This window comes from Castor canadensis, chromosome 16, assembly GCF_047511655.1.
Source record: "Castor canadensis chromosome 16, mCasCan1.hap1v2, whole genome shotgun sequence".
NCBI classification, from domain to species: Eukaryota; Metazoa; Chordata; class Mammalia; order Rodentia; family Castoridae; genus Castor; species Castor canadensis.
Genome location: NC_133401.1, coordinates 70,864,535 through 70,891,882, shown reverse-complemented (window position 1 = coordinate 70,891,882; position 27,348 = coordinate 70,864,535). Strand labels below are relative to the sequence as shown.

Here is a 27,348-nt window from a genome sequence, read left to right as displayed (position 1 = left end):
TGTGTTGCCTTCTAGGTTAATTCTTTTTGAGCTCACCTTTTCTGTAGATCCTGGTTCCCTTTTCCTATTGGCCTCAGTTGCTTTTAAGGTATCTGCGTTAGTTTTCTGCGTTAAGGGCAGCAAATGCTAGCTAGTTATTTAGGTGTCTTACCTATCCTCAACCCTCCCTTGTGTGCTCTCATTTTTATCATGTGCTCAAAGTCCAATCCCCTTGTTGTGTTTGCCCTTGATCTAATGTCTGCATATGAGGGAGAACATATGATTTTTGTTCTTTGGGGCCAGGCTAACCTCACTCAGAATGATGTTCTCCAATTCCATCCATTTACCAGCGAATGATAACATTTCATTCTTCTTCATGGCTGCATAAAATTCCATTGTGTATAGATACCACATTTTCTTAATCCATTTGTCAGTGGTGGGGCATCTTGGCTGTTTCCATAACTTGGCTATTGTGAATAGTGCCATAATGAACATGGGTGTGCAGATGCCTCTGGAGTAACCTGTGTCACAGTCTTTTGAGTATATCCCCAAGAGTAGTATTGCTAGATCAAATGGTAGATCAATGTTGAGTGTTTTAAGTACCCTCCAAATTTTTTTCAAGAGTGGTTGTGCTAGTTTACATCCCCACCAACAGTGTATAGGGGTTCATTTTTCCCCGCATCCTTGCCAACACCTGTTGTTCATGGTGTTGCTAATGATGGCAATTCTAACAGGGGTGAGGTGGAATCTTAGTGTGGTTTTAATTTGCATTTCCTTTATTGCTAGAGATGGTGAGCATTTTTTCATGTGTTTTTTGGCCATTTGAATTTCCTCTATTGAGAAACTTCTGTTTAGTTCACTTGCCCATTTCTTTATTGGTTCATTAGTTTGGGGAGAATTTAGTTTTTTGAGTTCCCTATATATTCTGGTTATCAGTCCTTTGTCTGATATGTAACTGGCAAATATTTTCTCCCACTCTGTGGGTGGTCTCTTCAGTTTAGAGACCACTTCTTTTGATGAAGAGAAGCTTTTTAGTTTTATGAGGTCCCATTTATCTATGCTATCTCTTAGTTGCTGTGCTGCTGGGGTTTCATTGGGAAAGTTCTTGCCTATACCTATTAACTCCAGAGTATTTCCTACTCTTTCCTGTATCACCTTTAGAATTTGAGGTCTGATATTAAGATCCTTGATCCATTTCGAGTTAATATTGGTATAGGGTGATATACATGGATCTAGTTTCAGTTTTTTGCAGACTGCTAACCTCTTTTCCCAGCAGTTTTTATTGAAGAGGCTGCCATTTCTCCATCATATATTTTTACCTCCTTTGTCAAAGACAAGTTGGTTATAGTTGTGTGACATTATATCTGGGTCCTCTATTCTGTTCCACTGGTGTTCATGTCTGTTTTTGTGCCAGTATCATGCTGTTTTTATTGTTATTGCTTTGTAATATAGTTTGAAGTCAGGTATTGTGATACCTCCTGCATTGTTCTTTTGACTGAGTATTGCCTTGGCTATTCGTGGCCTCTTGTGTTTCCATATAAATTTCACAGTAGATTTTTCAATCTCTTTAATGAATATCATTGGAATTTTGATGGGAATTGCATTAAACATGTAGATTACTTTTGGGAGTATAGACATTTTTACTATGTTGATTGTACCAATCCATGAGCATGGGAGATCTCTCCACTTTCTATAGTCTTCCTCAATCTCTTTCTTCAGAAGTTTATAGTTTTCCTTGTAGAAGTCATTCACATCTTTTGTTAGGTTTACACCTAGGTGTTTGGTTTTTTTTTTTTTGAGGCTATTGTAAATGGAATTGTTTTCATATATTCTTTTTCAGTTTGTTCATTGTTAGTGTATAGAAATGCTAGTGATTTTTCTATGTTGATTTTATATCCTGCTACCTTGCTGTAGCTATTGATGATGTCTAGGAGCTTCTGAGTAGAGTTTTTTGGGTCTTTAAGGTATAGGATCATGTCATCTGCAAATAGGGATATTTTGACAGTTTCTTTACCTCTTTGTATTCCTTTTATTCCTTCTTCTTGCCTAATTGCTCTGGCTAGGAATTCCAGTACTATGTTGAATAGGAGTGGAGATAGTGGGCATCCTTGTCTGGTTCCTGATTTTAGAGGGAATGGTTTCAGTTTTTCTCCATTAGGTATAATGCTGGCTGTAGGTTTGTCATACATAGCTTTTATAATGTTGAGGTACTTTCCTTCTCTTCCTAGTTTTCTTAGAGCTTTTATCATGAAATGGTGTTGGATCTTATCAAAGGCTTTTTCTGCATCAATTGAGATGATCAAGTGGTTTTTGTCTTTGCTTCTGTTAATGTGGTTTATTACATTTATTGATTTTCGTATGTTGAACCACCCCTGCATCCCTGGGATGAAGCCTACTTGGTCTTGGTGAATAATCTTTTTGATGTGTTGTTGAATTCAGTTTGCCATTATTTTGTTGAGGATTTTTGCGTCAGTGTTCATTAAGGAGATTGGCCTATAGTTCTCCTTTTTGGAGGTGTCTTTGCCTGGTTTTGGGATAAGTGTAATACTGGCTTCATAAAATGTGTTTGACAGTTTTCCTTCCCTTTCTATTTCATGAAACAATTTAAGGAGGGTTGGTATCAGTTCTTCTTTAAAGGTCTGATAGAATTCAGCAGAGGATCTATCAGGTCCTGGACTTTTATTTTTGGGGAGACTCTTGATTGTTGCTTCAATTTCATTCTGTGTTATAGACCTATTCAGGTGATTAATTTCCTCTTGGTTCAGTTTTGGATGATCATATGTATCTAGAAATCTGTCCATTTCTTTAAGATTTTCAAATTTATTTGAATATAGTTCTCAAAGTACTCTCTGATGATTTCCTGGACTTCCATGGTGTTTGTTTTTATCTCCCCTTTTGCATTCCTGTTTCCACTAATTTGGGTTTTTTCTCTCCTCATTTTAGTCAGGGGTCTATTGATCTTGTTTATTTTTTCAAAGAACCAACTTTTTGTTTCATTAAATCTTTGTATGGTTTTTTTGGTTTCTATTTTGTTGATTTCAGCTCTTATTTTTATTATTTCTCTCCTATTTGTTTTGGGATTTGCTTGTTCTTGTTTTTCTAGGAGTTTGAGATGTAACATTAGGTTATTGATTTGGGATCTTTCAGTCTTTTTAATATATGCACTAATGGCTGTAAACTTTCCTCTCCGGAATGCCTTAGCTGTGTCCCATACGTTCCAGTAGGTTGTGTTTTCATTTTCATTGACTTCCAGGAACTTTTTAATTTCCTCTTTTATTTCATCAATGATCCATTGTTCATTAAGTAATGAGTTATTGAGTTTCCAGCTGTTTGCATGTTTATTGTCTTTACTTTTGTTGTTGAGTTCTACTTTTACTGCACTGTGATCAGATAGTATGCATGGTATTATTTCTATCTTGTTATATTTGCTGAGACTTGCTTTGTGCCCTAGGATATGATCTATTTTGGAGAAGGTTCCATGGGCTGCTGAGATGAATGTATATTGTGTAGAAGTTGGATGAAATGTTCTGTAGACATCAAGTAGGTCCATTTGATCTATAGCATATTTTAGATCTTGGATTTCTTTATTGATTTTTTGTTTGGATGACCTATCTATTGATGATAATGGGGTGTTAACGTCTCCCACAACCACTGTGTTGGCCTTAATATATGCTTTAAGTCTTTCAGGGTATGTTTGATGAAATTGGGTACGTTGACATTGGGAGCATACAGGTTGATGATTATTATTTCCTTTTGGTCTCTTTCCCCTTTTATTAGTATGGAATGTCCTTCTTTATCTCATTTGATCAAATGTAGGTTTGAAGTCTACTTTGTCAGAGATAAGTATTGCTACTCCTGCCTGTTTTCAGGAGCCATTGGCTTGGTAAATCTTCTTCCAGCCTTTCATCCAAAGCCTATGCTTACTTCTGTCGGTGAGATGGGTCTCCTGTAAGCAACAAATTGTTGGATCTTCCCTTTTAATCCATTTCTTCAAGCGGTGTCTTTTGATGGGTGAATTAAGTCCATTAACATTGTGTTAGTACTGATAGGTATGTGGTGATTCCTGTCATTTAGTTGTCTTAGTTGTTTGAAGGTTTGATTGTGTGTACCTAAGTTGAGGTTACTCTCTACTGTCTTGCTTTTTCTTTTCCTGTGGTTTGGTGCTGCCTGTCTTTTCATGGTTAAGTTGGGTTTCACTTTCTGTGTGCAGAATCCCTTGAAGAATCCTTTGTAGTGGTGGCTTTGTGGTCACATATTGTTTTAGTTTCTGTTTATCATGGAAGACTTTTATTGCTCCATCTATTTTGAATGATAGTTTTGCTTTGTAGAGTATCCTGGGGTTGAAGTTATTTTCGTTCAGTGCCTGGAAGATCTCACCCCATGCTCTTCTTGCTTTTAATATTTCTGTTGAGAAGTCTGCTGTGATTTTGATGGGTTTACCTTTGTATGTTACTTGTTTTTTCTCTTTTACAGCCTTCAATATTCTTTCCCTAGTTTCTGAACTTGTTGTTTTAATGATGATATGTCCTGGAGTAGTTCTATTTTGATCTGGTCTATTTGGTGTCCTGGAGGCCTCTTGCATCTGTATGGGAATATCTTTCTCTAGATTTGGGAAATTTTCCGTTATTATTTTGTTGAATATATTGCGCATTCCCTTTGCTTGCACCTCTTCTTCTTCGATGCCCATGATTCTCAAGTTTGGTCTTTTGATGGAGTCAGTGAGTTCTTGCATTTTCTTTTCACAGGTCTTGAATTGTTTTGTTCCTTTAATTACCATTTCATCTTCAGGTTCTGAGATTCTGTCTTCTGTTTGTTCTATTCTGCTGGATTGGCCTCCTGTTTTGTTTTGCAGTTCTGTTTCATTCTTTTTTCTGAGGTTTTCCATATCCTGGTTGGTTTCCTCTTTTATGTTGTCTATTTTTTTCCTGAGTTCACTTATTTGTTTATTCATCGTGTTCTCTGTTTCACTTTGGTGTTTATACAGTGCTTCTACGGTTTCCTTTATTTCTTCTTTTGCTTTTTCAAATTCTCTATTTTTGTTGTCTTGGAATTTCTTGAGTGTCTCCTGTACATTTTGGTTGACCCTATCTAATATCATCTCTATAAAATTCTCATTGAGTACCTGTTGTATGTCTTCTTTTAAATTATTCTTGTGGGCTTCATTGGGTCCTTTGGCATAGTTTATCTTCATTTTGTTGGAGTCTGGATCTGAGTATCTGTTTTCTTCATTCCCCTCTGGTTCCTGTACTAATTTTTTGCTGTGGGGAAACTGGTTTCCCTGTTTTTTCTGTCTTCCCGTCATTGTCTTTGGTGTTGTTACTGTCCCTGTACTGTGTGCAATTAAGTATTTTCTAGCTTGTAATAATAACAATGGTATTATTTAGAATGGAAAGGTGAGATTAGATGGAAAGCAAGAAGTTAAAGAAAGGGGGAAACAAATAAACAGACAAGAAGGAGAAAACAGAACAAGGAATCAGACAAGAAAGTTTCAAATGTATAAACAGGGAGGGTTAGTGTACTAATCAACAGTAAGCTTGTCCACATCTTCCCAAGCTGTCTGGTCCCGGGCGACTGTCGGCCCGTGGGGACCTCCTTGTTTCTCCGCTTAACATTAAGTGGAGATCCTTTGCACCAGTTGGAGTTGTGGAGGGGTCAATGTTTTGCCTCTTTTTGGTGATTTTGCCTGCAAAGTGTGTCTCCAGCGTCTTGCCAAGATTTCACTAAAGGAGGCTCGCTTTCTGCTTTCTCCCTCTAGCCACCATCTTGGAATCCCGACATTGTTTTTTAAATAAAAAATATTTTTAGTTCCTTGTAAACCTACATTGTCTGAAAATAAAATGCTTATTGGAAAATTTTTATTCCCATCCTTATCTAACTGGAAATTCCAGGAGAGTCTCGTGAGCTCTTCCTGGCCTTGAGTGCCACTGTTTAAATTTTATAGTTACCTTTTGTTACCTTGGTGAGAGATTTGCTGTTTTACTTATTTGTGAACCTGCTTCTCATGTCTCATTAGATGTTTGTTTTCAAAGATGCCTCCCTGTCTCCTTTATCTAAGATAATGGCAACTGCATTTTATTATCTTGGTGAGAGGCCAGAAGTTTTACTCCTTTGAGGAGCCTCCTCCCCATGTCTCCTTAGATGCTTACCTTTAAAGATGCCTTCCTGTCTCCCTTACCTAAGGTAAAGTCACTTATGTTATTTCTTTCCTTCACACTTCCATGCAAAACACAAACAATTTTTGGAATCTTCTGATCAGAGAATGCATGAGCCTAGAACACACTCCAAGTCAAAGCTGACCAATGACCTGCCCAGAGTTGAGCTAGCTCAGATATCAACTAATCAAGGCCACACAACCTCTGAAAGTTTCAGTCTCTCTTTTGCATGGAGGACCTGGCACTGACTAGTCAGGACCAGACACTCTCTGTAAGTTTATTTGCATGAGATAATCTGGATGGGAACCATTGGCCAGAATTTTTCCTATAGAGGATATCCCTTTTCCTTTATTCAGGAACAGGTCTGAATTGCTCTTGGTCAGAACTTAACGTTCCTCTTAGCTCCAATAGATGTCCTAAGAAAAGCCTTGCCTGTATACATTTGGGTATAATCTTGTTTCTACCATTTCTAGATGTAAGAACCTGGCTCTGGTAACACTGCCTCTTGAGTCTCATTAAGGCAGGTTGGCTATAGAGATTTTTTGGGACTCTGGTCTGCTGTGCCATGAGGCATGGCTTTTCCCAGTGCATTTCATGCTCTCAGCCCAATGATATCCCTTACAGTTGTAAATTCTAAAGATTATAAGACAGAATACCTTAAGGCCATTCCTCCCCATTGTCCTTTACCCCTCAGGTAAAAGCATTTTGCTTGAAACATGAACATTGATTGCACCTCATTCATGTAATTTAAATACTTGAGAGTTAGTTTGAGTGCATGGACAGAGTAAATCAAAATTGTCAATCACCATAGCACTTCTCACAGAGACCACCCAGATTTTCCCCACCATTTGTCTTTTGAATTTATAAAAGGCGTTTTGGACAAAGAACAGCTCAAGCTTCTATCCCACCTGGCCAGAGTCCATCACTGATTTCTCTCTGATAAATTTCCCTTACTTCTAATAAACTTTACTACATTTATGTGTCATGTTTGGATTCTTTCCACACAGGACATAAGAGGCTAGACATCTTCTGACTACAGCTTTCCAGAGACTACCCATCCAGTAACAGTTATGGGTCTAAAATTAAAGAAGAGTAATGGAATGAGGAGTAGTGCCGAGGAGAATCAGTGCTGTGTTTCATGGAAAATGCCTGAGGGGAGATCATTACCATTTCCTCAGGCAATGCAGAAAGAGGTGAGTATATACTTGTATGACTGTGTTGGGAGGTTGATAGCACTAGGGATGAGGAGGACACCACCACTAAAGGTGGGATGCTGCTGCCACTGGGGATGTGGAAACTTCTTCCACTGGAGAAAAAGATTTATCAGAGTTTAGGAACTCAATGTCCCCAGCTTCATCAGCGTCTTCCTATACATTCCCATCCCTAATGATAAGGTCCCATTCTTTCCCAATCAATGCCCCCTCACTTTAACAGTAGACATTATGTGAGGCTGGGAGTTTATCTTACATTGTAATTAAGTTGATCATGGAAGGAACTTCTGTTCTTCAGAGCACATATAAAAGCTCTCAGGTCATTTATATAATGATTGATTTGAACCACTGAGCTCTTTCTTGCACTACTTTTTCAAGCAGCCAATGTCATTTTCTTTGCTATTTTTCACAATTTTTTATGGTTGTACTGGGGTTGGAACTCAGGCCTTCATTCGCACAAAGCAGGCACTCTACTAATTGAACCACAGCTCCAGTCCTAACTTTTTGGTTTTTTTCAAAAAATTCTAAAGTTCAGAAAGTCATTCAGATCTTCTCTTAACAACACTTGATTAGAATCAGTCAATGCAAACACTTTGCAAATCTCTATTGCCAGATCATACCATGAACATCAGTGCTTTTTTTACTACTGGAAATAGATTTGGTATCATTTTAAAATCAAGTTATATTAGAGAGTTCCAAAACACTAGAAACAATTCAGAAAGTATCCTTAATTTTCCGTTCTTCTAGAACCACTCTTGGTACTAAAATCTGTATAAGTCAGCATTCTCTAGAGAAGCACTATATATAAACAGCATATCTATGAGAAATGGTTCATGATGTTACAGAGGCTGAAATGTCCCATGATCTATCCACTATAAACTGAAGACTCAGAGTATCCAGTGGTATAATTCTGGTCTGAGTCTGGAAAGCATATAAACTAGAATAGACACTAAAATTGTAAATCCCATTCCAAAGGAGAAGGTTGATGTTCCAGCTAGGCAGGAAGTAAAAGGGGGGAGTCCTTATTCCTTTGTCTATTGTTCTATTCAACCTTCAATAGCAAGAAAGAGAAATCTTTACTGAGTCCACAGATTCAAATGCTATCATCTGGAAATACACTCAAGGACAGACACAGAAGTAACGCTTAATCTGGGTACCTTGTGGTGCAATCCAGTTGACATATAAAATTGTGATCAAAAGCTATGCATGCCAAACTGATGACCTTCTCAAGACTCCTTGGGAAACAAAAGTAAATATCTCCATACATAAAGCAGCTACATAACTGCCTGGTCTACACTAACTAATAAACCTCTCCCTTTCTTCCTATTTCTTTTTTTAAAAATAGCTGCCTTTATTTTATGAGAGGGAAAATTTAAATTTTTCAAGAAAAAAGAAATTCATTATGCATGCAATACATCATCTAGTCAAAGATCTTGATATAGAATTGTTGTCCTATCATTTCTTGCCTTTAATAAATAAATGAATATTTCTTTTTAATAAAGGTGAAAAATTACCCATATTAGGCATAATGTAAATAAACTTCATTAATTTAATAACTGCCACTTCAGAGCATAAAAGCTTGTGAGTTTTGTATGTTTCACATTTCTTTAAATACTGCCTTAATAATTATTAGCTAAGATAATTGGAAAGCATAATAATGAATACTATTTGATTTTACACCAAAAATTGTATCTTAATCATCAAGTTAAAGACATAGCAAGAAAACAATGACATTATCACTTGACCACCCACAAATAGTCAATGCTAGAGAGAGAGGAAAGATGAATTCAGTTCCCCACAGTTGATGAAATTGCTTTTATTCCAGGGACCTCTTTTCTTATCTTTCTACACTGGTCAGTATTGACTGCTTTTTATCATGAACTGGTGAAACACAGACATGGACCTCTGGACTTATGAGGCTCTGATTGATGTCTGACCTTGGTGAGTTCTCCTCAATCTGTATACCTTGGAGCTTCACCTTCTTTTTCCTTGTTGTCCAGAGGCTCTTCTGAGACATTTCAGGTTCATATGAACCCTTTGAACATTTGCTGTTCATCTGATGAGGGATTTTGGATATCTTCTTCTAGCATTCTCTGAGTATTTGGGGTCATTTGAGAATTTTGTGTTAGCAATTGTCAGGGAAGTAATGTAAGATAACAGAAAACCCATGGTGTTTGTGTTAGAAGTCCCTGTTTAAGAATGAAAAGCACTAAATTCATATTGCCCACTAGGGAGAATTCTAGCTGACTAGTCTACTAAAAGAGAAAAAGACAATGTCTGAGAATGCACTCAAATTAATATAGTGTTTTTGTGTGGATGTGTGTGTGTCTTTTATTGTCTATTTTGGAAAGACTGAGAGAAGCTTTGACCAAATATACTGGCATGATCTCTGACTCCTATGAGGGGAAATTAATACTGAGAGAGATAAGTTCATAATGCACTCTGCTCTGCTTACCTGGAAGAAACTTCAAAAGATTCCATTAGTACCTGAAAATATCTTAAACAGTCTTTAAAAAATGGCCACAGAAATATTTTATAACATGGATGAGAAACAAGCTTCTAAGAGTGAATGCCATCAAAAAGAAAAAAGGCAGACCCTAGTTGCCCTGAGAGAGGCTAATATAAATGGCAGGCCCTCTCCACACATACCACTATTAATAGGGTGGGAGGATCCAGAAGATCCTGCTTTAAATGCAGTCTGGAAATCGTTTCCAGTGAAAATGTACCTGGACAAAGGAACCCCCAAAGCTCTGTTGCATTTATAAGGGAGAACACTGGAGGTCTCACTGTTCCCAGTGATGAAGGTCTCTGGTCTAGACTCCTCAAAATAGCTCAGCAACAGGATTGAGGGAGCCTGAGACATCATCAATTAGCTCTCATTCTTTGGACTGACATCTCTGAACTGGAACATTGGGTGATTTTAAAAATGGAGGGTATAACTTTAAATTGACTCCTTAACACAGGAGCTAGTTATTTAGTCTTTCTCTGAAACCCTGGACTCTTCTCTACAAGTAAGTATAAAAGGTGTACCAGGAAAGCCTCTAACCAGATACTTCTCTCAGCCTCTCGGTTGTGAATGGGATGACTTCCTTTTGACACACACCTTATTAATCATGCCAAAAATCCCAATTCCGCTGTTGGGGAGAGACATTTTGGCTCATATGCACACTACTATTCCGACAGCACCAGGGCAATTATTGTGTCTACGCTTAATGGAGATAGATGAGGGTTCAGAAGTATGGACCACTCAAGGCAGAACAATTGATGCCACCCCTGCTAAAATCCATTTTAAAGACCCTACAGCTTTCTCCACCAGAGGCAAACTGTTCTAAGGCCTAAAGCAAAGCAAACTATCAATCTAGCAAACTATCAACTATCAATCTACTATGCTGTTTCTAAGAAGGGCAGATGTTTTCAATAGAGTTTATACGTTTTCCTTAATGTTTTAATGATGAACTAAATTTCCTGCCAACTAAATTTCCTTTGTTACCTCTTCAGTTTAAAATAAAAATGGGAGCCTCAAACAAAAACCTCCATTTATGGGGGACCCTTACATAAGCCTCTGTGAGAAGACCCTGACTGCTGTCCACTCCCCTTTCTAGCTCATAGCAGTTGAAGAGTGGCCATTGCCCGTTTTCCCCTAAAGGCAGTTAGGGTTACTTTTTCAGAGGGAGAAATAAGACAGAAAGACCCCTGGAACCCTCCATTATGACCTCCCTGTGACCTCAAAGGGTGGAAAGAAGGAAAAGCAGGCTGGACCAGAATAAGGATGGTATGAGGATTAGGGCATGGACAATCAGAACGTTGCAGTCACAGACAACCAGAATGCTGCTTTCTATACACCTAATTACTATAGAGGTTGAGCAATGCCCCAGAGAAAATGGATTAACACCTCAGTCCACGTCACTTCTCTGGCACCCTCTCTTGGGACTCCTCCCAGACCTGGGAGCTCTACTTATCCTTGTTTTCTATCTCAATAAACTCCCAATTACTCACTCTTATTGTCCATGAAGTTCATTCTTTAACTTTGTGAGATATGAGCCTGAAATGCTGACCTCCCTCCGTCTGGATAAACACCTAAGTCAGCAAGGTTAAGTGGAGGCTTTCAGACTGACACAAATCTTCTGTATCAATAGCATCCTTTTTTATGAGTAGGAATGTTAAGACTTTCATAAAAAAAGAAGCTCATTGTGCAGCACATCACATAGTCAAAGGGTTGAAATGGAATTTGTGTCTTAGCTATCATTTTCACCTTTAATCAATAAATGAATATTCCTTTTTAATGGAGGTAAAAATTACCCACATTAAACATAATGAAATTAAACTTCATTAGCTTAATAATTGCCACTACATAGCATATATGCTACTAAGTTTTGTATGACCTCACATTTCTTTAAATATTTCCCTAATAATTATTAAGTAAAATAATTGGAAAACATAATGAAAGCCATTTGGCTTTAACCCAAAACTTGTACCTTAACCATCAAGCTAATGACATAGCAAGAAAACAATGACATTATCACATGAAGGTTGCCTTAGTTTATTGTTAACCATCCATTCATGCACACTTAAGTGAATTCCAGCAGAAAGTCTAAGAAATTCATGGATCAACACTCAAAGCATATCAGAGAAAGTGCTAATCACAGGACAGGTAGAAGAATGGCAAAAGTGAACCTCTCATCTAAACTTCTGAGCTAATAAAACAATAGAGAAGAGGGAACTATTGTGAAAAATTTTTAAATTGGTAACAAGATAATTAATACTTTATAGATTTTATACTCATACAACTTAGAGAATAAAGTAAGCAAGAGAGCTTCTAAATACACTTAAAGTAAGAAATGATGCATTATAACATGTATAGGCACAAAGTTTAAGTTCCAAGCAAGTTTAGTCACCCCTCATTATTGGAGGGGTGTATTGGAGTATCCCATCCATAGTTTAACAATGTGACCATCAGTCATCTTTCACCCCCCTCCTAATGCATGATTCAAACAAAAGTTGTTCAAGGCAGAGGATAGGCAATGTTTTCAAGTCTTCTTGTTACCAATCAGCTAGGTTGGGGTTTTTTTTGTGTGTGTGCTATTTGAATAGGAATCATGGGTGGATAAGGAGGGACTCTTACAGTATTAGGAGTCCTGGGCCCTTGATTGTCCAAGGCCTGAGGGCTGAACTGGCAGACCCAGAGGCTTACAGCTCTAAACCTGGATGCTGGAGGCCTGTTTTTTCAGGTATAAAAGCCAGAGACTTAATGACTCTATGTAGCCATAATTGTGGCTTATTACTCAGGGCTTTAACTACTACTAGACCTGACACTTGGCAACTATATTGTAGTCCTTGACCTCCAGCAGTACTGAGTGGCAGCAGCAGGTGCTTCTGCTAGTGTTAGAGCTCCTGAGTGGGTCTTGGGTGTTGGGACCCTCAGCTCCTAGAGTGCCTAGTGTTACAGCTTGTGAGCATAAGATGTCAAGGTCCTTACCCCTTGATAGCCACTGTTGTTAAAGCTCTCAGGATTATGATGTTACCCTTGCCCTGAAGTTTTGACTGCTCCCTTTAATACTTCTAGTGACCAGCACACGCATTTTCATAGCTGGCTCTTCACAGCTTTCTATCTTTCTTTAGGTAACATTTATACACTTTGGCTGAGGGTATACACTTAAAGGTGGCACTTTTTCACTTCTATACTGGAAGTATAGTATACTCTTCCCCATTATTTATATCCCATTTTCTCTATGGAACTCTTCAGCTGTCCTAATGCTGCTGCTGCCACTGAGGTTGTGACCACCTTCAGTGTTACTCTGCTTCACTGCAATTTCTACTCTATCCTCTTCATGTTACCAACTCAGCCTGCTCTCCTAATGACAAAGATCAAAAGTAATCAAGAAAACACTACTTGAGAGAAGCCTTCTGTTAGGCTTAATGTTGGAACCATTGTGGCAAAAGAGGGTGTATTCCAGCTGACTGGAAAAGTGAGCCAAACAGCCTGCTTATATAGCCAGACAGGGTGTATAGCAAGGGTGTTTGCACCAATCATACCACAGCCCTTCATGTAAATGGAAGACTGCATTTTCACCCATCACATCCTTCTGCTGGGCCACCAGGGGAAGGGCTCCCCTTTGACCTGGGTTAAAATAGCTGCTAGAGTTTACCAAGGCTTGTGATAGCAAAAGTCCTTCACAAGCTATTTTAAAAACATTTATGGCTGGAATAGTGCCTTCTAGGCCAGAGTTGTGCCATAGCGGCAATCAGCTATGGTTGCTGTGTAACTTCCTCAAGGTGTTTGTGGTACTCCACAGACTGAAGCCTTTAGGGCAGTCTGTCTGACTGCTTAGCTTACAACCCGCAGCTCAGGGCAGATGGGGTGCCAAGGTAGGGCCTAACAACTGTCAATGAGGGAGTCAAATCACCTCCAAACCCAACATCTTAGTTTATTTTAAGGAATAATAAACATTTAAAAGGGTTCTTACAATAAAGGCCAATTATTAACATTAACAGTGTGTCAATGGTATCTAAATGTGCTTTGACAGTATTTACAGTGCTCTTCTCTTAGCCAAGCACCCCTGGGGAGAATCAGATAATTTCATCTGTCTTATCCTTGCCCCTAAGAACTGTGGGAGTGTCAAGTTTCCTTGATGTGAAACTTTATTTGGTGATGACCCTTGGCACTTCATCATCTTGGTCAAGCTGGGATTTCATCAACGGTGGGTTGTACAAGCAGTGCAGGAAGAAAGTCATGTGGAACTAGTTGCATCCATTATGTCTTGAGTCATATATGCAGTTGTGCAGCACCCGGATGTCAGGCATGCAGTCCAGGTGTGCACACAGGTGCAAGAAGTGAGGAAGGTTTCTGAAAATGCACATAGATGCCTATGTTCCCAGGTCTGGTGAACCAGCCCCTCGTCTTGGCCATTAGGAGGCTCCTGACAGTTGGAGCAATAACTTTTACTGGTGTTATACATTGGTTATGATTGATGAACCAATGTTAATTTATTCTGTGAACTAAGCAACTCTTTGTGTTGTGAAATTCATGGGGTTTAACAAATTTCTAATGTCATGAACTCAGCATTACAACATATATAGACTAGTGCTGCAAATTATCTATTGTACTCATTATTGTTCTTCCTCCCTCATCCCTCACACTCTTGGCTATTTGTGATTTTTTAAAAATCTCTGTGTCTCTCTGGTTTTCCCTTCTAGATGTTATATAGTGGGAATCATGCCGTATGCAACATTTGCATACTATTTACTTTCACTTAACACTATATACTTAATGTTCCTCCATATCTTTTTGTGACTTGATAGCTCCTTTCTTTTTATTGGTGAATATATTCCAATATATGAATGGCCACACTTTGTTTATCCATTTTTCTATTGAAGAACATGATGGTTGCTCGAATTTTTTGGCAGTTGTGAATAAATTGGCTATAAGCACCTATGTACAAGATTTTTGTGTGTATAAATTTTGAGCTCATTTAAATAAATACCAAAGACTATGTTTGCTGAATCATGTGGCATGTTTAGCTTTGTTTGAAATGGCCAAACTGTCTTCCAATGTGACTATAGCCTTTATTCCTATAAGCAAGGAATGAGAGTTCCTGTTTCTCCACATCCTGGACAGATGTTGGAATTGCCAATGTTCTGAAATTCAGCCAAATATAGTATTTGCATTCCTGTGTTAGTCTAAACACTCTCTAGTACTTTTATGATTTCTTTTAGACCCATGAGTTATTTAAATTGATTAACAAATGATTTCTTAGTAGATAGGGTTCCTGTTTTTAAGTTGTTTTTGTCCTTATTTGCTTTGCAATAAAAGACTATTCTGTATGATGTCATCCTGGAAATTAGCTTTCCAATCAAGTAAATGATTTATCATTTTGAGTTTCATGTGAGTAAAAAGACCGTATCATTTCCACTTGTGGATAACCTGATTTGCTCTATGAAATGAATGGCTGATGAATGCGTCTTTTCCCATTCCCTGTGTCTGATCTGGTATTGGATTATTTTCTAATACTGAGTCTCTTTACATTATGATGTCTGGTCTTACAATCAGAGTCCTGACTCTGAAGTCAAGAGAAGAAATCAGTGGGCAGGGTTACCTCACTACCCCCACAGAGTACCATATTTTGTCTAAGACTCTACTACCCTCTTCCAGGATGACTTCTCCTTCAGAACTAAATTTCTACCTCCATCCTCACAAACCTCTCCCTGCCAGACTAGTCACGAAAAATATCCCTACATCTGGTATTTCCCTGACACCACTCACAGTAGAGACCTATCCAAAGACAAGGTTCTCTGTTAGTTTGTCCCATCCACTTATATATTGATTTCCCTGGATGGAGAAATATTTATGGCTTGCCAATAAGTGCAAGGATTCTAAGTACAGAGTCGCCATTCTTTTAACACATACAGCCATGTGAAGAATAGTGGGAGAAGAATAGCACATTTTACCATCAGTTCACAATGATCTCCTCCATGGATCCTGACCCTGGAACAGCTGCCTTAGTTCCTCTACTCTCTTATTGGTTGGATGAAATCTTTCATCCAACCCTGCTGGTTTCCATAATATACAATCATCCTGCTGGAACACATCCATTGGCCCTCGTGCTCATGTTGGTTGTTAATTTCCTCAAGCTGTGGTCAGGTAAGCTATCCAGGACAGCCTCTTTCTGTCCACGTCTTGTTGACTAGCAGTTTTATTTCTTTACTTGATCCTGCAGAACAATGGGGTAGGTGCATCTTTGTTGTTTATATTCCCCTGGCTTCTCTTAGTGCAAGTCTGGCATTTGCTAATATCAGGGGGTTGTGGGAGGCATGGGGAAGTGGGAAGTACTCAGGTAAGGTAGATATCATAAAAGTAGCCAAGAAATGCTATGTGTGAAGTGTTAAAGAGGCCACAGTACAGTGGACGGGACCCACCAGAAACTTTGAGTAGAACAAATTGGATGCTGTCAATGATGAGATCTGAGGGTTTAAACAGGAAAGTCTCTAGAACACCTGACTTTCTGATTTGGGTACCTGGGTGGAAGGAGACACTTGAGAAAAAGACAATTTTTCAAGCTGTGGGTATGCTGAGATGGAAACACTAGTGATATGTAAACAGAGGGTAGGAAAGATGACACAGAATCTTTTAGCTTTTGGGGGGCAGAAATTCATTCTTCTTTCTCTTCCCTTTCACCACTCATTAAAACCTACCTTATAAGGCACTAAGTAGCATTCATTAAAAAACAGAGGAAGTTGGAGTAGGCAGAGGTATCTGAGCAATCACTATTCAGCAGTACAAGCTTCAGCTGAGACTTCCTTTCCCTCTATGCAGGATCAATCCACTGCCTGTCTACCTATATCTGTTTTGCTAAACAACAGTAAGAAAATAGGAACAAAAGCATTCAAAACTTGCTCTACATAACAGTAGTATGACTATAGTTCACAACAACCTATTACATATTTTATGAATAACTGTAACAGAAGAACACAAAATCTCCAAACACAAGGTAATTTAATAAGAGGAAAATGTTAATTATCCTGATTTATAGCATGTAATTGTATTAAATCCTCAGAGTACTGCACAAAAATATACAATTAAAATTCTAATAATTAATTTTAAAACATATGCAGTTTTAATAGCTTATATTAGTTATTTCAAAGTAATGGGTTTCATTTGACATTTTCCTATGTGCATATACATACCTTGATCATATTCACTCCCTGTATTACTTTTTGTTCTCCCCCTCCCCCTTTCCCTTTTTCTTTTCCACATTCATAATTGTCCCCTTTTTACTTTCATGTACTTTTGCACTCTAAGGTCTACATATGAAAGAAAAACATGATATTTGCTTTGTGATTCTGAATTGCTTCTCTTACCAGGATAATTTCCACTTCTATCCATTTTCCTGAAAATAGCACAATTTCATTCTTTACGGCTAAATTCAACTATACTGTTAATTATTTCACATTTTCTTTAACTATTCACCTGTTGATCACTTATAAAAATGTGGTATAAATGTTGAGGATGTGGTTCAAGGGTTAGAACAGTTGCCTAGCAGATTTGATGCCCTGATTTCTAAACCCCAGTACTACCAAAAATAAAAATAATACTAAAAGGCATACAATCTATTTTCACAACAAAATCTATACTGTGCCTCTCATCTAACTTCACTCTCACCCATTTTCTAATGAGCTTCTCTGCTTCCGTGCTGTTTCGGGACAGGCGCAGCATGGAAATGATCACAGAGACAGAAAGACTTTGTTTTTAACATTCCTTTTTCCTCTGCATTGGATCTTTGTGGTCATAACTTCTCAAAGTGTTAGTTTGCTTGTTGTGGTATGAAACTAGAATCACATTCCTGACAGGGCCATTAGAGAGCTAAACAAGGTTGTAACACAAAGTCCCTGGGTGCAGTGTTCAACACCAGTTTATTTCCGATATTCCCCAGTTAAAGAAACAGTAAAAGCATTGAAGATTCTGCTACAGGCAAGAGAAATGTCAGGTGCAGCAAGAGCAGCCCAGCTGACTTAGACCTGGTTCTCCAAAGCAGATCCAGTTACAAGGGCTGATCTCCAGGGGGTTTGTTTAAGAGATGATTCTGAGAAACCAAATGAGCAGGTGGGAGAGTGAAGCCTCAACCCATGGAGGATGTGCTAAAGAGCAAGCTACTGCTGACAGCAACTGGTACTCAGGTCAACTGGGAACTTCTGTGGAACCTTTATAGGAATCATTTAGACTGTGGTTCAGCATTATCTTCTGAGAAAGAGGAGACATTGGGAATTCATCCATTTACTCCCATCATCACAGATTGGTCTTCAAGGTTGCTAAAATGCCAGGACTTCTGAACTTCCCTACCTCTGTGATCACTAAGCACCAAATGTTGTAGGTGGCCCTCAGCAGAGAAAGTGGAGAGTCTAGTTTCCTAGGGTAGAGCCATCAGCAGGTGTGGGGCTTGCCCATCCTACTACAGGGTACTCAGAGGCTGAGTGCATATAAAGGGACAGGGCCTCAGCTTCTGACTTTCCAGCGGAGTCAGAGACCACACTACAAATTCACAGTTCATCTTATAACAGTCTGCTTCAAGAATGTGTGAAATTCATTTCAGAAAGATATCTAAAATATACTTGAGTTAGAAATAATTGGTGCTAAAATAAAAAATTTCACTTCTTTTAGAATTCACACATAAAACCTGTCTTGCTTGTTATTCATATGCACCCTCTACACTTAGATGCATAAATTCATCAATGAATCCTTATGGAAAAATCAAAAGAAATTGTCTCTAGTCAAATAAGTAGTGTACAGAGAAGTTGAAGTGTTGGGATCCCACAATGTGTGAGCACTCTAAAAAGAAATCCATTACAAAGTGGTAATTGTGATTTATATCAGGAATGTTGAAGAAATGATCATCAAACAGATGAACAAGTAAGGAAAGAATATGGCGCTCACCATTTACCCTTGTAGCCCTACATTTACCCTTGTAGTATCCCTTTGTCATGTTGCACTTCTATAACAAAATACCGTAACCTGTGTAGTTAGTAAAGAAGAGAAATTTTATTTCTCACAGTCTAGAAATCCAATATGAGGATGCAGTACATTTAGGTACTAGTGAAGACCCTTATTTGGGTTGCAACCTATGGATTACGCAAATACTCCCTGGAATTCCCATTCATGAGGGCTCCAACCTCCTGACCTAGTCAGACTCCCATATTATAATTTTACTTTTTCCTTTTTAGTTTAGATGTTCTTCATATTTTTTTTCTTTTTTAATTGCTTTGGCTGGAACTTCCAGTACTCTGTTGAACAGAAAAGTGCTCATCTTTCTCTTGCTGTTGATCTTAGTGGGAAAAATTTTAGTCCTTTCCCATTGAGTATGATGTTCACTGTGAGTTTGACACGTATGACCTTAGTTATGCTAACAACATCTCATTCTATCCATTATTTGTCAAGTATTTTTTATGATTACAATTTATTGAATATTATCAAATGACTTTTTTGGCACCAGTTGAGATAACCACTTTCTTTATTTGCTGTATTATATCACATTTCATCATGAAGAGATGTTAGATTTGTCAAATACTTTTTAATGCACATATATATATATATATATGAGTATATGCTATTTATTCTGTACTTTGTGATGTGTTGGATTATATAAACTGATTTTTGAGTGTTGTATCACCTTTCATACCTAGAATAACTCTCAATTGGTTGTGGTTTATAATTCTTTATATATACTGCTTAAATTGATTTACTCATATTTTTCAAAGGTCTTTGACCTTATGGAATGAATTCCAAACATTTACTACTATTTGCTAGGAAAATTATAGTTCTTCATTTTATTTCCTATTATTTGAGAGTTATGGCTTTTCCTTCTTTTGAAAAGTGTTTTTTGGTAGCAATGAGGTTTGAACTCAAGGCCTCATACTTGCTAAGCAGAAACTCTACCATTTGCACCATATCCCCAGCTTACAACTATTCTTTAAATGTTTTCTAGTACTTGCCAGTCAAACCCTCTGGAAATTTTAATATCTCTAATATTAAATTTTAAGTTTAAATAAAAAATTTTCAGTGATTGTAAAACTACTCAGATTACGTATTTCCTCATGACTGAGCTTAGGTCATTTGTGGTTTTCAAGGAATTAGTGTATTTCTTCCATGTTGTCAAATATGAGCATGTAATTGTTCCTAGCATGACTTATCCTTTTAATGGCTTCATGATCTGCAGTGATACCTCCTGTTTAATTCCTGACTTTAGTGATATTTTTATATTCTTTGTCTCTATTTTTGTTCATATTGTCAATTTTTATTAATTTTAGAAGAAACACACTTTCACTGAATTTCATTATTGCTTTCCTATTTTAAATTTCATTGATTTATGCTTTTATCTTTATTAGTTTCTTTCCTCTATTATTATCTCCTTCACTATCTACCCATACTGTGTTATCCAACAGCTTTCAATGTGTTCTCTCTGACATCTTTATAACAGAAGCAATGAATTTTATTTTATTCACTCTCCATCTTCTCTTTTCCTATCCCACCTCCATAAGTTCCCTGTAGTTCCTTTAGTGTGTGTGTGTGTGTGTGTGTGTGTGTGTGTGTGTGTGTGTTTATATACAAAATCATGTCTGTATTTATATATAGATTATCTTTATCTTTTATGTCTATTTCATATGAAGGAGAACATTCAACTTTTGTCTTTCTGAACCTGGCTTATTTGCTTAATACGATGATCCCCAATTCCATTGATTTACCTGAAAAAGTCATAATTTCATTCTTCTTTATATCTGAATAATACTGCATTGTGTATATACACACTGGAGTTTGAACTCAGGGCTTTGCATTTGCTAAGCAGGAGCTCTGCTTCTTGAGTCATGTCTCCATCCCATATGTCATGTTTCTGAGCATATCATTTTGCATAGTTTTCTTAGCAGTTGCTCTTGGTATTATGGGATATACATGTAAGTTATCGCAATTCATTGATACTGACTTTATTAATGTTTCATTTTGCATAAATGTGGAAACCTTACTTTCGCTTGATTCCTTTTACATTCTCCACAATTGAATTAACATTGTTTTGTCAATTTCTTGTACATTCTTTCAGTGTCATATCAGATAAGAGTTATAATTTATATTTCAGTCATCAAATATGATTCAAGAAATCCATAGAAGGGTGGTCTATTGTAGGTACCTTTATTTTTTGCTCCTTTCATTGGTTTTTATCCCTTAGGGATGGTCTAAGATTCCTGCCTTTTCATTTCCTTTTTGTTTGAGAAATTTCCATTATTTATCTTTTAAATAATAAAATGGCTTGGTTGAAACAAATTCTCTGTTTTTTTTTTTTCTTTTTCCTTCTGGAGAATGTCCTGACAGTTCTTTTCTTTCAGCAATTGAAAGATATTGAGCCACTTCTTTTAGGCCTCCAAGATTTCTGATGAGAAAACCTGTTGTCATTAAAGGAAGTTTCTTCATATGTAATGCATGGTTTCTTTCTGGTTACTTTCCAGACTTTTTCTTTGTCTTTAGTTTTTCGACAGTTGAACTATAGAACATCAGATGTGAATTTATCTTGATTTTCCTTATTCAGCATTCACTCAGCTTTTCTGGTTTGTAGTTTTATGCCTTTTCACCAAATTGAGAATTTATTAGGCACAACTTCTTCAGATCTTTTAATCCCTATTCTTAGTCCTGTCTTTCTGGGGCTCTGATGATAAAACATCAGATACTTTGATTTTGTCCTTTAGGACCCTGAAGGTGTATTCTTAAAATGCTTTTGATTCCTTGTAAAAATTCAGTGAATTCTATTGTTCTATACTCAAGTTCATGGATTATGTTCTCTATCAGATCTACTTTACTTTTGATCCCAGTTAGTACATTTTAATTTGTCATTTTATATTTCAGTTATATAATATCCATATGGTTTTATATGGATCTTGTCATATGTTTCAAGAGATATTATAATCACCAGCATTATTATTATTATTATTATTTGGCTCTACCTGGGATTTAACTCAGGGCCTGGTGCTTGTGAGGCAAGTGCTCTACCACTGAGGCCATGCCCCCAACACATTTACCTTTAGTTTGTTTTTCACCTAGAGTCTCATGCTTTTTCCCAGGACAGCCTAGAACCACCATCTTCCTACATCCACCTCCCTAATAACAGGGACTATAGGTTTGGATACCTGGTCTATAATCATTTACTGAAGCATTTTTATAGTAGTTATGTTAAGACTCTTTGTCAGATAATTTCCAACATCTGATTAATTTTTGTTTTGGTATTAGTTGATTGTCTATTCTCAATGAAGTTTCTATTTTCCTGGTTTTTCAAATGATGGATTTTTTTTTGTAAAAAGTGAATATTTTAGATATTATGTCAGGATACTCTGGATCTTATATAAAGCCTTTGTTTAATCAGTTGATCACCCTTATAGGTCTAATACTGAGATACATGTCTTCTTTTGTCAGTTGTGGTTACAAACACAATTTTTAAAAGAGCTTTTGTTGTTTCCATCTATTTGGATAATTTGCAAATCCTGTGGTTCCTACTGAGTACTTCCTGTGCTGCCTGTAGAAATAGAACCTGTTTCTCCAGGTGAGACCCCCTGTATCTCTAAGTGAGCCCACAGGGGAAAAAAGTGCTTACCTGCTTTCTTATCAGTGAGGCTGATACTCAATTCTTCTCCCAGTGCTACTGGGTCCCCCCTGCTATTGTCAGTGATGTGGGGAGGAGTGAGGCTGCCTGAGACAACTTCTGTTTCTGGATGGGGGACTGGTAATAAAGATCTTAGCTGCAGTGTTTTCCTTTAATCTTAGGACTCTAGACACTCACCTTCCCCTTTTGCCCTCGCAGAGTTTTTCTGTGGTTGCCTCTTGTGTTATTTCCAGGGTTCACAATTTTACTTAGAAGATAAAAGAGAGTTGAGTTTACACTGTATTATATGGACCCCTTCCTTACAACCTACATGGTTCATTCATCCATTCTCTGAATTATCATTCTCTAAGACTGTGTGAATTGAGCAACACCTGGGAAATACCCAGAATGGAACATTTCTGTCTGGAGTAGGGAGATAGATAATAACAAATAATTAAATAGATGTTAACTCTGTAACAAGTCCAAATTATAAATGGAAGTTAGGTTAATCCCTCCTTGGATCTAACTAGTCCTTCAAATCAAACTCCCAAACAATTCCTGTGCCTGTCTCTCCTTTCTTAGAGACTTCCACATCTCTTGCCCTTTTCTTCTCTCATCTGAGTGAGACACTGATGTGTCTGGCTGGTCACCTTCACTTTAGGAGTCCCTGAAATCCCATTTCATGATGCTTCAGAATGGCTCTATAAGATAATGGTCATAACTACCACCTGATGGAAACTAGTCAATAGGACCATAGTGGCTTCAGTACCTACTATGCTTACAAGATATGCTCCACATTCCTTGGGTCAGTATATTCACCTCATAGTCTGATCCTGTGCTAGTCTCAGATCTTATTTCACATCCGTCTTTTCTTGCACACTACAATCTAGAAATACCAAATGCTAGTAGCTATTTCTTGAAAGAACTATGGCATATCCACTCTTGATTCCATGGTATGTACTTGCGCCTTTACCTGGAATGCTTCTCTATCTCCCTACTTGTCTACATATAGAACCACATTTATGTGATACAGCAAGGTACAAATGTCACCTCAAGGAAGGGATGACTTTCCCTAAATGTTATTCATTCTTTTTAATAAGTAAAAAGTAAGAGTAAGAGAGAGAACAAGAAATAGTGGGAGAGTTGTTTTGTGGATGGGCTTGATGAACCCACTTTAGGATAGCTGTGACCTTGGGATATGACCTTTGTTTTCCCTCCTTTCCTGTTTATTCTGCACAGATGGGCTCAACTCTTCCCATTTCCATTGTGAGGAATGTTGGTAGAGGCATCCAGCTACTCTGTCAGTCCTCTGGTTGGTTATCCCAGCCCATAGTGAAGTGGAAAGACTAAGAAGGAGTTGAACTACCTGCAGACTCCAAAGTGAATAAAGACCCACATGGTTGTTTTGATGTGGAGACCTCTCTTGTGGTTCAAGAAAATTCTGGGATCATATCATGTTCCATGCTACTTACTGACCAGAGTCCAGAAATGAAATCCAGAATATTGACAGAAAGTCAGTTAAAAATGGGAAGGTACTGTATAGCACTTTGGAGGAAAAGATTATCTCTGGATTGTTTAGTATTGTTTTATTTTAATGATTTTGAAAAGTCAAAGTAAATGAGGCATAAAAAGAAAATAATAAACATTTGATTAGGTGGAAACAGAATGACTTACCATTCTTAGGATTAGAATTAAGTATTTTCTTCATCAGAAGATCATCCCCATGGGAACTGTTTAGGAGATAAACTAGCAGAAAGGGGAGTGTTATGGGTGAGAATATGGTCTATGTATATGTATATTTATGTATGAAAATAGAACAAAGAAATCAATTAAAATTGTTTTAAAAAGGGGGGAGAAAGGTAGAAAGAGTAAGGCAGAGGTAAAATGGTTGGCAAATATGACCAAAGTACATTACACACATGTATGGAGATATGCAGTGATCACTTTGCATAATTAAATTAACTAAAAAAATCACTCCATGGAACACTTCTCCAAACTTAATATATACAAAACATAAGAAAATTAAATTTAGAATCAAGAAAAATATTGGTTACTCATTTTTATAAAAAGCCATTAGTCTGTGACACAGAATAGAATAAAAATATAATTTCAGGAATGATTTAGTAAGTAATAGAACAATTAGTGCTAACCTAAATATTCCAGAATTAGAATTGAAGAGGCTCAGTTTTCCAGTTAAAACACAAAATTATCAGACTGCATGAAAATTACCATTTGTTGAATCCATAAGACAAAAAGTAAAGCACATGAGTTATTTCTGAAACATAAAAAGGAACAAATATTTGAGACAAATATTATTCAAAGAAAAGCCATAATATTTATATATATATATATATATATATTAGTGCCACAAAAAGTTTTAAGAAAAATTAGTGTAAATGGAATTATTTCATAAATATAAAAAGTTAATTCACCAGGGAAATATAAACATTTTACATATAAGTTAACCTCATGTATTTAACCATCTGAAGCAAACATCCATGGAAATAGAAAGAAAATTTGCAAATTGCGTCTTCCAAAAGTGATTAGGTAAACAAAGTTAGTAGGAACATTGACAGTTTGAGTTGCAAATAAATCAGCCTGAACTAATAATCATGAAAAGGCTGTACCTCAAATAAAATTCTTGCACTGTTGGGGATCAAACTGAGGACCCTGTTATGTTAAGCAAGTACTCTACCACTGAGCTATACACACTGGTCCCCAAAACATTAATTTAAAGCACAGAGGGAACATTTACAACATTTCACCATGTATAAGCACATAAAATGGTTTTCAGGGGCTGGTGGAGTGGCTCAAGTCATAGAGAGCTTGCCTAGATAAGAAAATAAAATCTAGATAGATAAACTTACTCAGAAATCCAAAGACTTTTTATTTCTTTGGTTTTTGTTTGTTTGTTGCAACAGGGTCATGCTATGTAGTCCTGGCTTGCCTTGAACTTGCAATCCTTCTGCCTCAGCCTTCCCAGCACAGGAATCACAGGTGTGTCCAGAAATGCCAATTTTAACATATAAAAGAAATTATAGAAAAACATCCTTGAGATGCAAGAGGATTCCTTAAATGAGAATCAAATGACCTTTGCAGTAAGCAAACTTTAAGAGGTCTCATTCTGTTTTTCACAGGCATTTTTTCAGAATTCACACTGTTTAATGGTTTCTGTTGTTCTGGTGATCTTCTGCATTGCTGGCATTGCTGTTTATTTCATTTGGAAGAGAGTTTTATTCTCCAAATCCTCTGGTAAGTGAAGGAGGGAGGCAAACTGGAAGGGAGGGAGGAAAGGGAGAGATAGATAGATAGAGAGAGAGAGAGAGAGAGAGAGAGAGAGAGAGAGAGAGAGAATGGGGCTCTAGCTGGTACAACAGAGTCAGGATCAGAGATTTTCACTATAATTGAAAAGAATGTTTGTGTGTGTGTGTACACAGAAGTAAAAGTGGACAACAAGATGAGGTAATATTCAGCCTCAAGAATAGTTTTCATCCTCAGGAGTCAATTTTTTCCTCTTTGGAGGTGACACTTCCCCTGAGGGTGCATGCCTTAATCCCCCCTCCCCAACTCAGCAACTTCTCTCTGATATCCCCATCATCACAGCCACAGGATCCTAGAGTCCAATCCCTCTCTTCAGTATGGATAATTCGTCTGATTCCAGAGAGGGAGAGAGAGAGAGAGAGAGAGAGAGAGAGAGATGTTCAGTACAGGGACTGGGGAGTTGGCACAGAAGGAGAGTTCCAGGAGAGGCCCTGTCATTCACACTCCCAGCTTGTCACCTGAGCTGTGAGCCATGTTTGTGTTTGTACCTTATACATTACTCTGCTGAACACTAAATGCTCTGTTTGTGTTTCAGGAAACATTCAGAAAAGAAGCGTTAAGTATCTTATTTGGACCCTTCCATACATAGTTCTCCCAAGGCCTAGGTGGTTTGAGCCATCTATACCCTATTGTGTTTAAGACCAGACAGAAAGGTTGAATAAAGACAAGCAGTTGGTTTTGTTTCACTATTCACTAATAAGAAACCAATCCTTACATATCTGGGAGCATTTGTAAAAGGCCTAAGATTTATATGATCTAAAGAGAAAAAAGTATTTTTATTCATGTATTCATATGTGTATACATTGTTTGAGTTATCTCTCACCCTGTCCCCACCCCCCCCACTCCCTTCCTTCCAGGCAGAACCTGTTCTGCCCTCTTCTCCAATTTTGTTGATGAGAAGACATAGCAATAATAAGAAAGACAATGCGGTTTTGCTAGTTGAGATAAGGATAGCTATACAGAGAGATTCCTAGCATTGCTTCTATGCACACGTGTATTACAACCCTAATTGATTCATCTCTCCCAGACCTAAGAAAAAAGTATTTTGGCTTTAGTATGGGAATCTGGGTATGGAAACATTCTACAATTGCCTGCAAATTTTGTCTGTTGCTATATTTCATGCAGTAAAAGAATAGTAGATTTCTTGAACACTCTGAGGGTATGTGGACCCAGAACACTGAGAAAACTGTGGGGTGTCTCCCTTCACACCCTTGATTATTTGAGCTTTTCTTTATCCAGGCCTGAATTCCACAGGATGTTCTGTTCTGTCTTTCAGGAGAAATCCAGGATAAACTGGGTAGGAGCAATGTCACCTGCAGAACTTTCCTCCCATACACTCCCTGTGGTCCTGTTCTGTGACTTGCTTCTCTTCTATGGTTTTGGTTTCAGATTGGAGAGACAGGAAGGTAAGAGTAGCCATTCCACCAACCCTCCTTTGTCTCCTCCTTTTATGTCCTCAGGTTTATGAACTCTTACACCTGAGGTCCATGTATTCTTAAAGAGCAACTTTGTGATGGGCTTCAAAGTTGTTGAGACCTGAAGCTGTCAGTGAATATCGGGTGAGGCACATTTTGAAAA

The 27,348-nt window shown here is 37.6% G+C and overlaps 1 protein-coding gene across 1 annotated transcript in view; it reads left to right on the top strand.

The window, feature by feature from the left end:
• LOC109678581 (butyrophilin-like protein 3) overlaps positions 1-27,348 on the top strand; it is a 46,098-nt gene that overhangs the window by 4,978 nt on the left and 13,772 nt on the right. Inside the window, exon 3 of the mRNA XM_074057409.1 lies at positions 27,047-27,176. Within this exon, the coding sequence (XP_073913510.1) occupies positions 27,047-27,176 (130 nt within the window). The remainder of the gene's footprint in view (positions 1-27,046; positions 27,177-27,348) is intronic.